General features: G+C 40.5%; 1 protein-coding gene across 4 annotated transcripts in view; it reads right to left on the reverse strand.

Moving 5' to 3' along the window:
* Positions 1-688: 688 nt before the first annotated feature.
* cers3.S (ceramide synthase 3 S homeolog) overlaps positions 689-16,794 on the reverse strand; it is a 74,831-nt gene continuing 58,725 nt past the window's right edge. For 3 of the 4 annotated variants that reach the window (XM_018254250.2, XM_018254251.2, XM_018254252.2), the window contains 7 exons: positions 14,982-15,039; positions 11,364-11,414; positions 9,299-9,391; positions 6,852-6,980; positions 6,548-6,654; positions 3,953-4,106; positions 689-2,726 (listed from right to left, as the gene is read on the reverse strand). In XM_018254250.2, the coding sequence (XP_018109739.1) occupies positions 2,610-2,726; positions 3,953-4,106; positions 6,548-6,654; positions 6,852-6,980; positions 9,299-9,391; positions 11,364-11,414; positions 14,982-15,039 (709 nt within the window). In that variant the 3' untranslated portion in view covers positions 689-2,609. 4 annotated transcript variants of the gene reach the window in all.

Consider the following 16,794-nt stretch of genomic DNA (forward strand, 5'->3'; position numbering starts at 1 on the left):
AGTTCTACCCTTTGAGTTCCAATGTGGTCCCTAAGGATAGACCAGTGATCCCCAACCAGTAGCTCATGAGCAACATGTTGCTCCCCAACCCCATGGATGTTGCTCTCAGGGTCCTCAAAGCAGGTGCTTATTTTTGAATTCCTGGATTGGAGGCAAGTTGTGGTTGCATAAAACCAGATGTACTGCCAAAAAGAGCCTCCTGTAGGCTGCCAGTCACATGGGGGCTATAAAATAAGTAATCACAGCCCTTATTTGGCACCACCAGGGACTTTTTTCATGCTTGTGTTGCACTCTTTTTTACATTTGAATGTGGCTCATGGGTAAAAAAGTTTGGGACTGTAAATTTCAAGCTGTTGGAGAACAGTCAATATTGTGTTGTATCACCACCCATCCAATCTTTGAGTCTTTAGCATTATGGGATTTGATAAGAAGTAAACGTGTGACATGAACCAATGCAATACAGTGAGGTACAGTTACGTTCCATCTTATCTGTGCCACGTGTTTATCAGCATGGGTTATCTGGAGAAGAACCAGCACAAACAATGGGCCATACAGATTGGATATGCTCTAGAATGCAATCTTTTGAACACGGACCCATTTCTTTTACTACAATAAAGCACCTTCAACATAAAATGTTAACGTTCACATCTCAGAAATGACATAATCTGATGTTAGAAAGAAAATCATCTTCATCAGCCATTACTTAGTTTATTGACAGTAGTGCAACGATGGATGCAAAATGAGCAGAACCCTCCTGAACTCACAGAACTATGTCCCCCAACTGCATGAAAGAAGCAAACTATGGATAATTACACATTACATGAGCGAATATGCACTGGACATTATTGGCTCACTCGAAAAAAGCATGATGGTGGGTAGGCTCCTCAGTGGATATACCTCACCATATTCCTGGTAAGAGTGCTGAAGGGGGAATGCTGGGTATGGGAGCTGTACATAACCAGTGGAAACCAAGTTGGCTACTTTAAACCAAGCAGAGGCAATCTATAAACAAAAACATCGCCTATTAAAGGACTAAAGGTGAAGATATGTGTTAAAGGTTTTGCTAGTGAAGCAAGTGCGATGGAAGGGGAGAAACAAGATCTAATTAAATGTGGATATCGTGAATATAAAATGCACTTGGAACGGAGTAAAGTCAGACAAGACCTTTATTCAATGAAAAGGAAGTAATGTGTGTGATTTGTGCCCATTACTGAACATATAGCACTCTCTGTGTATAATGTAGCCTACACGCAATCTGTTTTCAGAGGCGAATAAAATAAAGTCTGGTTAAAGACTAGTATGGGAAAGGAAAAAATCTCAGCTGAGCTTGTAGTCAGGGATAGGTGACCTTTCTCCCAGAGGGATGCTGGGAGTGGCTGTTCCCCAGCGGATATAACAGTTAAGGTTACCTAGCCCTTGGCTAGTGCAGTGCATATACCTGTGGAAGGGTTAATAAACTATTGTATAAGATATATGGGAATGTATCCTTCAAAAGGTCATAGCTTGACGAAATGAAGAAATAAAAAGCTCCACTCTTCAATTAATGGTCCTGGTGTGAGAATGTTTTTTTTTACATAGTAAACAACATGGCAGCATGGCCAGACACTGGAGAAAGCAGTCCTGTATTTCTGATGGTTGCCTTGGACTCAGTACAGGCCACTTGGTACCACCAATGGATGTCGGTAATGCACAGGTATTATATAAAGTGAGTGCAAGGTACCTGAAGGACAATTTTTTCTCCCTATAACAAACCTGTTGCGTTAATTTGAAGGTGCGTTCATTTTGGGCAAAACTTTGTTACATTTGCCAGGCTCTGTCCCCATAGATTGCATTTATTTTGCACTGGTCCAGAGATTAGTGAGCTGGGGGGAGAGCAGAGTTCATGGAAATGACATTAGTTGTGCGATGCCTGGAGTCATCGCTGCTCTCCAGAATCCAGTTCACCAGCTGTTTGGGTGCAAAGGCCATACTTTGTGTGGATTCTGCCCAGTGCATGTGGTCCCAATTGTAGTATACATTTAGCCAGAGGAGACATGCATGATTTTTTTGTGCCCGGTGTATGAAGACAGTCCACTGCATATAATGCATATAAGGACTATCCACTGCATATAAGAAGCTATGGGGGCTACCCAAATCGGATCTCTTGCTTTGTTCTCCAGCAGGTTTTAGTGCAATGAGTAACTGTCCGTCCCAGCACTGCTATGGTCTCCAACCAAGAAGGACGGTTCAGTTTTCTTGTATCTTGTTCTCTAACCCAGTTCCTGAAGCAGAAGCAGCCAGTGCAAAAAGAAACAGAGAAATTCCAGGTGAGCCCACGGTTGTTCCTAATGGTGACTGTGATGAGGGTTTAGTGTTTCTCTGTTTCTTCTCAGTTATAGATCAACCCTGGTTTTGTAGTTAATGTTAAAAATGGACATAAGGCTGTTCTGCTCCACATTCAGCCCCTAAATAAAGGGCCGCACACCTTCAGGACCATAGAGCTTCTTCAATAGGAGTTCATTCTCTCCCTCCCCATTTTGATGTCTGGCCAGAAGCCCAGCGCTCATAACTGATCTCTTCCATAATTCTGCATGTCCGTGGGAGTGGTATTTTGTAGAAAATTTTGTGGGCTAGCGGTCACCTTGGCCGTTGACAATGGACCTTTTGCCATCCCCATTGGTCAGTGAATGGTCCTCGTTCTCATCACTGTCCTTTTCCTCTTTGTCACTACGATCATCCCCTGACATCTGCATGGGCAAAACAATGGTTAGTACATCAGACATCAAACAAACGTAATATTAAAAGACCATTGTCATGCCAGGGCAGTGTTGCTCTGGCATAATAACAGTTAACATGGGAAACATTTGGTCTCAGGCTCACAGAGACCTTTGATTGTATATCTCACCAGGGGGGCTGTGGAATGGTGACATCCATATCTGCCTTCTGAGACAATTTGGAGTCACACCATTTGAGCAAGAAAGCTGGGCCAGTCAGTCCTTTAATCAGTTGATGCATAAGGTAATGAGGGGAATGTCCCAGCAGGCAATAAAAAGGTGATCGACCCAGTACCCACTGAGGCTCCATATCGGTGGATTGTTTGCCCATTGTTTCTAACTCTTGCCTCAGAGGACACAACAGGAAATTTTCAACTTGGTAAAGTAGGGCTTTTCACATGACTTGGGGCAGCTGGGAAATTGACAATATGTCTAGCCCCATGTCAGATTTCAAAATTGAATATAAAAAAATCTATTTGCTCTTTTGAGAAATGGATTCAGTGCAGAATTCTGCTGGAGCAGCACTATTAACTGATTCATTTTTGAAAAAAAATTTTTTTCCCATGACAGTATCCCTTTAAATATAATACATTTTAATACATTTTGTCCTTGTGCTCTAACGAACTCATAGCCCAGATGAATGCTTGTGCCTAAGTGTATGAACTCTGTGTATGTGTGGAAAGGGAAAGTTGCCTCTTTATATGTTTAATAACTAGTACGGCTAGCAGGAAAGTGTGTTTGAATGTAAATAACCGTTTGGCTGCTGGACACTACTGCAACCAGACAGTGTGCTGCTGGCATTTTTCTGGATATTGATTTGACCCGGTGACAGGAGTGGGTCTCACAGTACAGCACCTGGCACTACAAAAGTGTGATTTGGGGAGGTGAGCGCTCCACATAAGTGTTACACTATGCCTAGCAAACAACACGAGTGTTTTCCCATTCCTCTGAACATTAGGATTCCATTTCTGTGCTGGCTCTATGCTACTAAAGCCCCAACTTATTGCAGAACCCAGCTCACAAATCCTGAATTGGCAAAGATTCAAAGCAAAGGAATAATCCCTTGGATTCCTGCATACACATAGCCCTTTCTTTCTCTGCAGCTTGCAGATATTCCATCAAGTGACTGATATGGTTGTATGAGGGAATGTCCTATCGGATTTAAGAGTTCACATGCATTGTGTGCGCGTAGTACTTACATTTCCTGAAATCACCTTTTTCACCATGCGGAAGATAAGGTAGGTCCAGTATATGTGGAGGAACTGGAGCACAAACATGAGCATATTGAAGAAGTAGTAGAGGAAGAATCTTGGACAGTAGTACAGAGAGTAAACTGTAGTAGCATAGATTATCCTGCAACAAAATGCAACAGCAATTATGATAGGATAATAGATGACCGCTTTGACATCAGACAGTATAAAAGAGGGTATACTTGGGGGTGGCAAAGCCTATTTGTGCTTTTAGATACACCCAGGCTTTGGAGTCATTAGGATGAAATTTGGGATGAAAATATTTTTTTTGTAAGTACTTTGCACTTATGTTTCTATTATAAATATGTATAATAATTGCAATTGCCCCTAGACATACAGGAGCTCCCTAAATTGTTCTGTACTGTACTCAGAAGCTGCTGTCAGTTATAAGGGCTATTTCCACTGGCTGTGTCAGCTGATGAATCCAGCATGGTGGAACGTCTATACTTGCAACACCTGCCTTGCAGGATATGAGTTGACAAAATATCAGATGAGCAATTGTGCAAGAAAGCATTTCACCATTCTTCTATGAGCGTTTGGCCGCAGGACACCAATATCCTATCGGTGATAGTTCAGCAAATAATAAGGCAGAGCCTGTGCATACGGATACTCGTGATGTTACATAAATGGTGCAGAATAACCTTTTTTCCCGGTCCAGCCAGGGCAATGTAGGTGACATTATCCTACAGTGTGAGTGTTATAATTCAGCTCAAGCACACAGCAAAAGGCACATCAGGTGGCCATGGATAGATAGTGCGACATTAGCCACAGACTTTAGTTGTATTACTATGGTGTTAGTCCTATGGGAGCCAATTTCCATCACTGTCACAGTTTATAAAGAGACAACATTTTCCACTATGCTGTACAATACAAAACATCAGACAGAAACAAATGAGGAGCTGAGAGAGCCCTGCTCAGGACAAATCATAATTGAAGGAATTAGAATGTGGAAGCACTTTCAGGCTCTCCCTTTCCTGGGGCTGCGATAAATGAGGCAGTGTAGCTCAAAGGGGTGGTCAATACCCTCTGACCTGTAGTAAATCCAGTCCTGACACTTCTCTCAGTCATTTGAACTCTTTGGGGCCGATTCACAAACGGTCGTTATTCCTTAGTGCACAGTTTTGTGTGTTATTTAAGGAAGTATTTTCGAATGAGCTAATAGACAAGCGTTAATTCTTATTTACCAAAAGGCGGTATTCTAATCGCACTACGATATTTATAGAACAGAATTAATCCCAACGCATAATTCACAAACATCTTTTAAGCGATAAAAGCATAAAATAGTGCCATAATTACTGTGAAATGTAACACCTCCCAGGAGGAGGAGTTGCTATCAGATGTATTAATAAAGGAAAATGTATTGAGTAGGGCAGCAATTAAAGGCCTTTATGAGGAACTGGAGCCTCACCTAGAGCCACTAACATATTTTCATGGTGCACTGGGCAGGTCCCGAATGCACTACATTCTGTGTCATGGAATTCAAGTTTCCCAGGATAAGGAATGACTAGAATACTGTAAAAAGAGACTTCTGCTATGTCAGTGGCATCCAGAATGCCCTAGGTGCTATAAATTGCACTAATAACGTGTGACAATATTAAATATGCATGATAATACCGCACAAAATAACGCATGCTATAAAATACTGCACACAATTCACTTAAAATGAATGAAAAAAAATCACTTCTTAAGTCAGACGAGTGAACTTTTAGTGAATCGATTGTTAATTCTAAAAATGTAAGTGATGTCATTATTAAAACATGCTATAAATAAAGGCCCCCATACACGGGCCGATAAAAGCTGCCAACAGATCGAGTCGGCAGTTTATTGGCCCATGTGTGGTGCCATCTGATGGACATCCCCGATCATTTCTGGCCAAAGTTGGCCAGATGCTGATCGGGCAGGGTGAAAAATCCCGTTGGATTGTGGCTGTATATTTTCGTTGATGCGGTCCCGTGATCCGACCGCCCATATGGCCTCCATTCTGATCCGACCATTGGGCCTTAGGGCCCACGATGGGATCAGCCGGATATCGCCCACCTCAATGTGAGCATATCAGGGAGAGATCCGCTCGTTTGGCGACATCGTCAAATAATGGATCTCCCTGTGTATGGCCACCTCAAAAGTCACTTTTTTGACCTTTTGTGAATCAGCCCCTATGGCCTTTACATTTCCCTTATTTCCAAATAACACTTGCTGCTCATGCTTTAGATTAAACATGTACAATGGATCAATCTGCCGTACATTAGTATACACTGTGTATAATATGGGAATGTCGATCTTGAGCAGCAGATGAGGCCACGGAGTTTCTGTGGTTTGCACCTCTGTAACTACTACACCCATTTGACCAAAAAGTATGCTACAGCTTCCATGCACATAGAATTCTCTGCCACTTCAGAAATGGCAGCTATTTCTCAGCAAATTTCTAGCATATCATTTGTCTGCACAGAGGTCTCAAAGTGCACTGGTAACACTGCAAGCACAATGACACGGGGTGCAGAAAAGCCCCCCAAATAAAGTCTACGAGATCCTTATAAAACCACCTACCAGAAAGGGAAAATAATCAGCCGACTGATGACGAACACCACCGCAAATAGAACAAACAGGACATTGCACGACCTCTTCCAATCAGCGTAACTGCACATTTTGGCAGCCTAAAGAACAAAAATGAGATGTCATGAAGCTGTTCACGTGTAGAACACCACAGAAGACATTATTTGAACACAGTTATTTGTGGTCTGCTGTGAACGGCAACTGGAGACCAATAAAGCCGCAGTTTGTGGCATTCCTCCAAGATGCTATTGGCTTTTGTCACAGCCTTGTTACCCTGAATGATGGCGAGACACTGTACCTCAAGCAGAATATCAGAGACGTCATGCACCAGCAAAGTGAGAGTTCCCACACGGATATATTTGACACTCCAGGAGAAGTTCAGCAGGAAGATGGTAGCCAGGTGATGGACAACTTGAACCTTGAAATCCTTTATACAGAAATCAATAATGAAATATGAATTAGAGATAAGTGTTGTTACAATACTAATAATGTTGATTTTAGCGACTCCATTGGCTCATGCGGTCACATATTAAATAAATGCACTTTTTGCTCTGCTCATAGTTCTGGCATAGGGCAGAGTTAATCAGAAAACATGCAGAGAGCACTTGCCAGTGTGTCAGGTTGCTTTAATGCTCTCTGCTAATTAGCCCTCTTTGCTATTGGCTGCGCTGGCACTTTAACAGTTTAAGCACTTTAACAATATGATGAGAGTGCTTAACAGGGAAACAAGCAGTCTTTTGTATCAGGTGATGCAGTAAGGACCCCAAATGTAAGTGGAAATATGCACAAAAGTTCAATATTTATTGGCTCTTTTATAAAAAAAAAAAGACTGGGAAGTTTTGAGACAGGCAAACAAACCCCACTACAGAAATATAGAGCCGTACATGCAGAACATGTAATACCAGTTCCTGGGAAATTCCCTTTAGATCAGTAACTCATGTATAAATAATAACATATAAATAAAGACTGTGAGGCTGAACAGCGCCTAGCCAATGAATCCAGGGCATTTCAGCTATTACACTTAGGGATGCACAGAATCCAGGATTCGGTTCGGGATTCGCCCAGGATTCAGCCTTTTTAAGCAGGATTTGGCCGAATCCTTCTGCCAGGCCGAACCGAATTCGAATTTGCATATGCAAATTAGGGGCGGGGAGGGAAATCACGTGATTTTTTGTCACACAAGAAAGTAAAAAATGTTTCCCCTTTCCACCACTAATTTGCATATGCAAATTAGGGTTCAGTATTCGGACGAATCTTTCAAGAAGGATTCGGGGGTTCAGCCGAATCCAAAATAGTGGATTCGGTGCATCCCTAATAATACTTACAGTCTATTGCTGCCACATATTCATTAGGAAGCAGAGTATAATACTTAATATTAACACCCCACAGTATATAAACACAAGTTTGGATTTCCAGCACGATTTTTTTTTTTCTCATGGACACTGGATGATATACAATTTGTCATGGGTCATGTAGACATTTATATATGACTTTTGTTTGCATTAGGGATGTCCCGAATCCAGGATTCATCCTTTTTCAGCAGGATTTGGCTGTATCCTTGTGCCTGGCCGAACCCAAATTTGCATATGCAAATTAGGGTCGGGAAATCACGTTAAGTAAAACATTTTTTCCCTTCCCGTCCCTAATTTGCATATGCAAATTAGGATTTGGTTCAGTATCCGGCCGAAACCACAAAAAAGTGGATTCGGTGCATCCCTAGTTTGCATATAGACTATGATATACTGTGCGCTGCACTGTGTAATTATTAATGGTTTACAAGGAAGTGGTATATTGTGTTTAAGAGATGTGGTTAATATGACCCCTCTTTATTTATTATATTATTATTATATAAAACTAGTGGCATCAACAGCGCTGTGGAGTCAGATTCGCCAAAAATGTACTGCTAATGTACTCCTAATAACTTTACATACAAGCACTGAAAATAATCAAATCAGATTCTATGAAGGAGAATATGGCAGAAGCAATTTTGTTTCTAAGAACAATACTTTAGTTCATTTTGGATTGTATTTAACAGCTATCGAACAGCTATATGCCAGGTTCAGTAAATAAAGTTGTTTTTCGGTTTATGTAGTTTAACTTGGATTTTGTTTTAGAAATACCAAAGGATGTGGTTTATATTTTGAGCTTTGGCAGTGATAAAATTCCTTGTATGTTGTGTAATTAACTTATTTCAATCAATATGTAAAATTAGGAACAGCAATACCAAAACATGGAAGCATTTTAAATGCACCTGTAAAAGCGGTGTGTTTGCTTCAGTTTATATAAATAATAATTATAATAATAAATAATAATAATAAGACTACTATAGTTTATATAAATAAGCTGCTGTGTAGCCATGGGGCAGCCATTCATGCTGGTGGAAGAAGTAGAAAAGGCACAGGTTACCTAGATAAGACACCATTGTATTGGACAGGGCTTATGCTATGTAACCTGTGCAACAGTACATTATATTTAATTACTTTGATACACTTACAGTTTAGGGTTACTTTCCTTTTAAAACAGAGGAATCAGAGTCGGAGGTACCATAAACTGAGGAGTCGGAGTAGAAGGATTTATGTACCGACTACACAGCCCTTGGCATCACCCCTTATATATTTCTGTATGGGATTTCAGAACCATTGTTGAAAACATTCAACACACTATATATATATATATATATATAATATCTCAGTTTCTATGGTGGGTCCATACTGGGTCCCTGAGCAGACAATGACATGTACTTACTTTTCTTCTGATATCTGAGGCCACACTGAACAGAAGCGCCCAATAGAAACTCAGCTCCAGCACATAATACCAGTACTGGGATGGCAGCACTTCCTGAGGGAATATAAAACACACATCATAATTCTAATTCACTGCATTTTGGATGTTGTAAAAAAATATTCTTGGTTTCAGCACAGCAGGAGCGGCAAAAAGCAAAGGTGAATTTGACCAGTTTATTAATACCAAACCAGGAACAGTTATTTGCAGCCATTTGTTTCTTAATACATTGGCCCCAAGTTGTCATTAAACTTTAAAACAGGATTCCTAAACCGCAAGGCTAAAGCCATTGGTGAAAACACCAGCCATTGACTAATGGGTGAGGTTTGGGGTTATGGCATTTGGACGCATAAGCGTATGAAATCTGTGAATTTCTAGTGAAGGTATCAGACTACCTTGAGGTCATGGCGGCTGTGGTTATGGCACACCACATCAAAATCCACAGAAATCTTAAAGGGATCCTGTCATCAAAACGCATCAGTTAGTAGTGCTACTCCAGCAGAATTCTGCACTGAAATCCATTTCTCAAAAGATCAAACATTTTTTTTTATATTCAGGGATGCACAGAATCCAGGATTTTTATATTCAATTTTGAAATCTGACATGGGGCTAGACATATTGTCAATTTCCCAGCTGCCCCTGGCCAAGTACTGTTGTAAGGTATCTTGCATCCTGGTTAAAGGTTCCATTTTGCATTCCTTTCTGGGTAATGTTCTATATATTGAGGTGAAATAGCCATCTACAGCGGGACCATGTTGAGTGCAGACTGCAAATGTGACATAAATGATGTGATATTATCTTAGGCTATTAACGTGTCAACCTGTAAGGTACCTGAAGAATCTGCCCCCAGGCCAGGTACAAGCACGTGGTCATGCATTGCAAGGAGACATATAGGATAAATGAAAAAACCCTAGTTTTGTAGGCCATTATAAGTAATATATGGTGTTGCTTTAACATGGTGCTAAATATTATTATTTTTAAAAATTGCCCCTTTATTAGAGCTCCCTATAGATATTCACTGGTCCTTGTCTGTTTCAAATGAGGGGTGGGCGTGTCCTAACGGTCCCTGCCAGAAACACAGTAGGAGGGGGACAGCCTATCACAGCTCTGCAGTCACACAAGTACAGACAGGCTTCTGTTCCCTATCAGGTCCTGCTAGCTGCTGATTGGTTCCTGTCCTACAGTACAGTGAGCTGAGAGCCACTGGCTCCCCTGCACAGCCTGGGAATTCAGGGAGCAGGAAATGGAAGAGAAGGGAGGGATTATTAGGGTTTTTGCAGAAATATTCAATAAATCAGCCTGAAACACTACCTTTTTAAGCACAATTATTCTATAGCTAAATGAGTATAATGCACTGGTACCCTTTTCATTTTTTAGACAATATGTCTCCTTTAACTCCTTTTCACTTCCTTTGGCTGAACAAAATACATTTTTTTTCAGGACAGATAATCTTTAATTCATCAGGATTGCAGATGTAGGGCAGAATGGTCTAGATTAACCAAATTAGAGGAAATGTGTATAGACTAACGGTGGTCGTACACTGGCAGATTAAAGATGCAAAATCGGTCCTTTAGACTGATTCGGCAGTTTATCTGCCAGTTATGTGGGGACTTCAGATGGGCCAACCCAATCGACATCAGTTCAAAAATCGTCCAGATATCGATTGAGCAAGTTTGATTATTTCTTCGATCCAGGATCATTTTAATCAGATAATTCAGCCCCAGGGCCAAAGGTCCAAACGCTGGTTTTGGTATATCAGGTTAAGATCCACTCGTCTGGCGATCTAACATGGTATAGCCACCTTAAGCAGACACACTGCCAACTCTAATCCAAAACTTACTGGAACAATGCAGTGCCCTACTACACACACACTGAATATCTGCATGACCAGTTCTTGCACTACAACTAGGAAGCTTGGAGAAAAGAGCATGCAAAACTGGAGAAATGTGGCTAGAAGATTTAATTTATTCTAATGCTATGTAAACAAGTTTAATAAAGTTGCAGTTGAAACTCCATTCCAAATTCTCACCTGCTTTGGGTATCCGACCCACACCTCCCACACATCATGGAACCAGGGTTTCTGCAAAACACACAAAGGCACATTGATTAGGGGTCAATCGCCCAATACCAGCACTTTTTTTTACGACCTTTTTCATTTTCTTCTTTAAATAACATTTGTTTTTTGTGTTGTAATGAGCGCACCATACTTTTACACAGTTGTAAAGGAGGAAATGCTTTATTGCACACTAATTGCAGTAGGAAGTGAACTAGAATGTCAGCTGTCTAGGAGCATGAGCCTTTCCTTGCCACGGAAACCTATATGTAACAAGCTCCAAGCCTCCCTGCATGGCACAAGCCTGAGAAATCCATGCCTTATCTTAGGCATAACAAATGTCCAATGCATGAATAAGTGGCTGACTCACAGCTTGGCAAAAAAATAAATAAATTACATTTGAGTTTTTCTCTGATTGCTGACATGGTAATCAGTGGACTACGGACTATTTTTTGTGTTCTGATTTATTTAGGCACATAATGTTCTTCTAATATTTTGAATGGCACATCTTAGGAGCCATTCAGTTCTGAGAGGCTGGGATGCAATTGACTATCAGTTCTTGTACAAAAGCAAATATGAAAGGTACGCCTTTGGAAAACAGACTTCATTTAAGAAAACGAGGTGTGTTGGGGTGGAGTGTTGGTCGGCATGCAGTCTGTAGATACAGGTATGTCCGTGTAAAGCAACAATATATTTATTTCTGAAAGATTAGATAGTGGCTATGCCCCTTTTCCGAATAACTAACTGAATGAGCTCATGTTCAAAAGGGGGGGTGTATTTTCTCTTGAAGGCTAGATAAAACTGACTTCATACATTTTCCTTTAAATATCGCCACTAACCCCTTTTGCATTGCACATGAGCTGACCCTATACATGTTTTAAGTAGTTTTACGGCTTGCAGAAAACATTTACACCACTGCCCTAAAGCCCCTGGCTGTCAGTATGATGCTTGATGGAAAGGATCATTGATACTGAGGGGAAGCTAAATTTACAAATTCACTGCACATGCTCTGTGCTGCTGTCACTTACTGAGCTTAGGGACCCACTCACAATATACAGTTAGGTCCATAAATCTTTGGACAGAGACAACTTTTTTTTTCTAATTTTGGTTCTGTCCATTACCACAATAAATTTTAAATGAAACAACTCAGATGCAATTGAACTGCAGACTTTCAGCTTTAATTCAGTGGGTTGAACAAAAAGATTACATAAAAATGTGAGGAACTAAAGCCTTTTTTTAACACAATCACTTGAGCTGCTCTGAGTCCACATTTGAGTGTCACAGACACTTTCCAAGATGGTGACCCCTTCTGACAAGTTTGAAGTCCTGGATCATTGCTGCCATTGAGCTGCCGAAACTTTAGGCTGGTATAATAAATCCAGTATGCAAAATATGTCATTTTAAACCATATTCAGTGCTAGAGGCACTGGTGTTGCTTTATGGCTTCCTGGACATTGTATTTACTACTACACCACGTGTCTTTAAAAGCTCTAATAACCAATCTATTCTTGAGTCTGATGTACATGTAAATAATGGGAAAAGGTACAGGTCATTCAAGGTGACACCTGTGTCTATGGGGCCCTATAATCAGAAAATCTTCTAGTACTTGTGTTTGTACTTCTGTACTGGTAGAAACAAAACAATCACAAGATATAAGCGGAGAGCACACTTTTGTTCGGCAGGGCAGGTGTAATATTATTAGCATTACTAATAGCTCTTATCACATGTTTCTAGAAATGAGTACTATTGTATGTACTGAACTGAACCAGCACAGGGTAGAAGACAGCAGACCCAGTAGCTGCTGAGGGGCCATGAAAACTAAATACTACTGAGCCTGGATGCAAGTGAAAATCGGATCATGCTATTTCAGTGTAAATCAGTAAGATGAGACAGAAAAAATGTAATGTAAGCAATGTAAAGCGCATCTTATTAGTTGCATGCCTGACTACATGATTAGCCTAAATTGCACTATTCTGCTGCTTCTTCCAACCTTTTGTTTTGAGTGAAAGTAATTGCATAGTGCAATGAGATTATTTGACTCGCACAGACTTTCGGTGCCAAGGGGTCCGATTAACACTATTGATTAGGCCCAACTAAATTAGATCACAACCAAAGCAATGTCTGTACTGTGTGCGAGGCCTAAAGAGCAGGACAAATAAATACTGATATGTGAGCAGAAGATTCACAGCACCCTATGGGCTCGTATAAATGTGCTTTGTCCCCTGTTCAGCGCAGGAAAGACAAACACAAATGCTATTGTGAAACCAATATCTTGCCATAAGAGTTAAAGGTTAAACATAACATCTCATTGTGCTGTGACCAATGGGAGTGATGAAAGACATATGACAACTGTTTGCCTTGGCAGAAAAGCCTAACAAGGTCACAGAGTGAGTGATGATACACACATAATGCACTCTGTCATTTTATGGATACCAGGAGAGCATGAGATTTAAATAAATATGTACATTATTGGGTTAAAAGTTATATAGACTCAGCTAGTGTCACAAAACAATTGCAATGGCTGCCTAAAAAAAGAAATTAGCAAACTTTAACCTGGTCTAACAATGTGGCTAGCAAGCCATTTAGGCTGCACAGAGCAAACGATGAGCATTAGAACAGCTTTATGGCTAAAGGCAAGCATATAACATTAGCTTAAGGGCATTGACACTCATGCGGATCTTAGCCGCATTTTCTGAGCAGTTCGTGCTGTGGTTTTAGCGTATACGCTAGCATAATGTGCCATTAATCTGCTAAGCATATCTATGCAGCAGCCAGATTTTTATTTAAAAAAAAAAAAAAAAGTGCCGCGCCTGAGATCCGCATGTGTGTCCATGCCCTAAGTGTAAAAACACAATGATAAAACCACCAAGAATAGAGTGCCACTAAGCTGGACCGGTTTTAAGCTACAATGTATTCTGATTCTCTTTTGAGGATATTGGGTGTTGTACTAATAGAACACTTTGAAATATGTTAAACACTAAAATATTTTGGACACTTAAGGCTTCACAGAGCATTATGGGTAACGGAGGTGAACATTTGTGACTCCTCCTCTTCCTGGGAGTATTTTCACGTACATGTATTTGTGATTATAGGCTTGACAAAGGGCTGGGGTAAAGCCCAAAACGTTGCCAGAGGCACTTGATTAAAAGTTTTTCTACTTTTTTTTACGGATTTGTACTATCCTAACCTGGCAGAGGGTACAGCTTGCACCTTGGGCTACAAAGAGCTGTTTTTCTACTGTGTAGCATTAACTTTTGATTTGGTACCGGCTGGATTCTGTTACATTATTTCAGCAGTCAGCATGCAAAGCATATAAGCAGCCGGACCAATCACATACAGATTTCAATTGCAATTACATTCACATATAACTTTGAAATTTGAAAAGTTGCTTAGAAATACATTGTCTAAAAAAAATTTTTGGGCGGAGTTTGGGTGCAGTTCCCCATTAAGGAGGATAAAAAGTGACACAAGCCTGATTTCCTTCCAGTAACACACAGCAAGACCACAAAATGATTGCTTTCATTTCTCTGACTGCGCCAAATCAGGAAAAAGCGAAGTAATGAGAAAATACTTTTTTCGGAAATATTAACTCACATCATAGAGCACTGCCACTCCTCCAACCAGGGCGCACAGGTAAAAGGTGAATCGCCAACTGCAAAGCAAAAAAATGAGCATGAGTTAATGGACAAGATCTTTCCATCAGCATATTAAACAACCAGGGGGTGCTGCTGGGAATTGTAGTTTTAAGCTGGGGAGCTGCAGGCATCCCTAAGGCATAATATCACACACAATAAAAAGCTAAACTATCATAGTCCTACACTATAAAAGAAATGGTCACCTTGTAGAAGTTTTCATCATTAACTCCCCTGCCAAATTTCTTTGTCTAATTGCATTTTTATTTATTTGTATAGTGTAATTGTAAGTGTAATAACACAATGATTTGTACAACAATGTCCTTTAAACACTGAAAATTTAAAACATAAGACAGAGCGTGTTGTAATCGGTATGCTTGACGCGTTGTTTTAATGAATTTTCTAATAAATGGATGTTTTAAAGCTGCTGGTGCTCCGTGTTTAAAGGACGTTGTTGGAACTTTCACGCACTGGGAGCGGACTACGTAGCAGCCCAGCGGTTATACATCAGTGGGTGGAGTGAGTGCTCCCGGTTCCTTTTGTTTTTGCAATGATTTGTACATACTGTACTTCTCCATTTACACAGGCAAACGCTCTTATGTGGGAAGCCCACACTGACAACACCACAACCTTTAAATGTGGCCTCTATCTAATCCCATGACAACATGTGAACAAACCCACACGTCCGTCTATAGCACTGACACGACTGCATCAAACTCTGAACAGTGTGCCAATGAGAGCAGGCTTTTGGGGTAAATCAATTACATAAGAATTACTGCATGTAAAAATCACTATCCTGATCACATATAATAGTAAATATTAAGGGGACTCTAGCTCTTACAATTCTTTGGCACCTCTCAAGGTGCTTTATAAGATCCCACCTAGAATAAGCTTCACTCGAAAAGTGCCCAAACACAGGAAAGCACTAATTGCGTATAGGAAGTGTTTATGCTCAAAAAGAACCCCTCTCCCCATGAATATCTGATTGGGATAGACCTTCATATGTATGCCCCACTTAACTGCACTAAATTTCTCTCTTTATTTTTTCATAAGCACAATTCTGTATACAAGGGGGGAATTTCCCATTTTGTGTGGCATGAATCCTGCCCTTAGCTTCCATCTCTCTATAATTATCTGCAAGGGAGTACACACAACACACTGCTTATAGGTTTATACTAACATTTAGCATGTCCACATATGAATAAGATTAGTTCTTGTGAATTCTGTTATAAAACAAGTGCTGTTTCCCCCCTGGTACTAGTAATTGTACTCACTAGAGAACTCAAACTAGCTCTATTAACACAGCAAAACCTTCATTCCTTGCTGGTGTTTGGTCTACATTCTGGCTTCTTGCACCTGTACTACCATACTGTGTAGGGATGCACCGAATCCAGGATTCGGTTCGTGATTCAGTCTTTTTCAGCAGGATTCGGCCGAATCCTTGTGCCTGGCCGAACCGAATCCTAATTTGCATATGTAAATTAGGGGCGGATAGGGAAATCATGTGACTTTTCGTCACAAAAGAAGAATTTTTTCCACTTTTTCCTTTCCTGCCGCAAATTAGGATTTGGTTCGGTATTCGGACGAATCTTTCCCCAGTTCAATTTATCTTTAATAATCCGATTTAAAGAAGGATTTTATTGCTGGCATCCTATGTCTGCATGTATACTCCATTTGTGCCATGTTGTATGTAATAGTACTGCATAGGAAATGACAGAAGCTGCCAAGGATTTATGTTTTTTGCACCTGCACTCTCTTATTTACAGGTCTTTGGA

The sequence above is a fragment of the Xenopus laevis genome, chromosome 3S (assembly GCF_017654675.1).
Source record: "Xenopus laevis strain J_2021 chromosome 3S, Xenopus_laevis_v10.1, whole genome shotgun sequence".
Lineage (NCBI taxonomy): Eukaryota > Metazoa > Chordata > Amphibia > Anura > Pipidae > Xenopus > Xenopus laevis.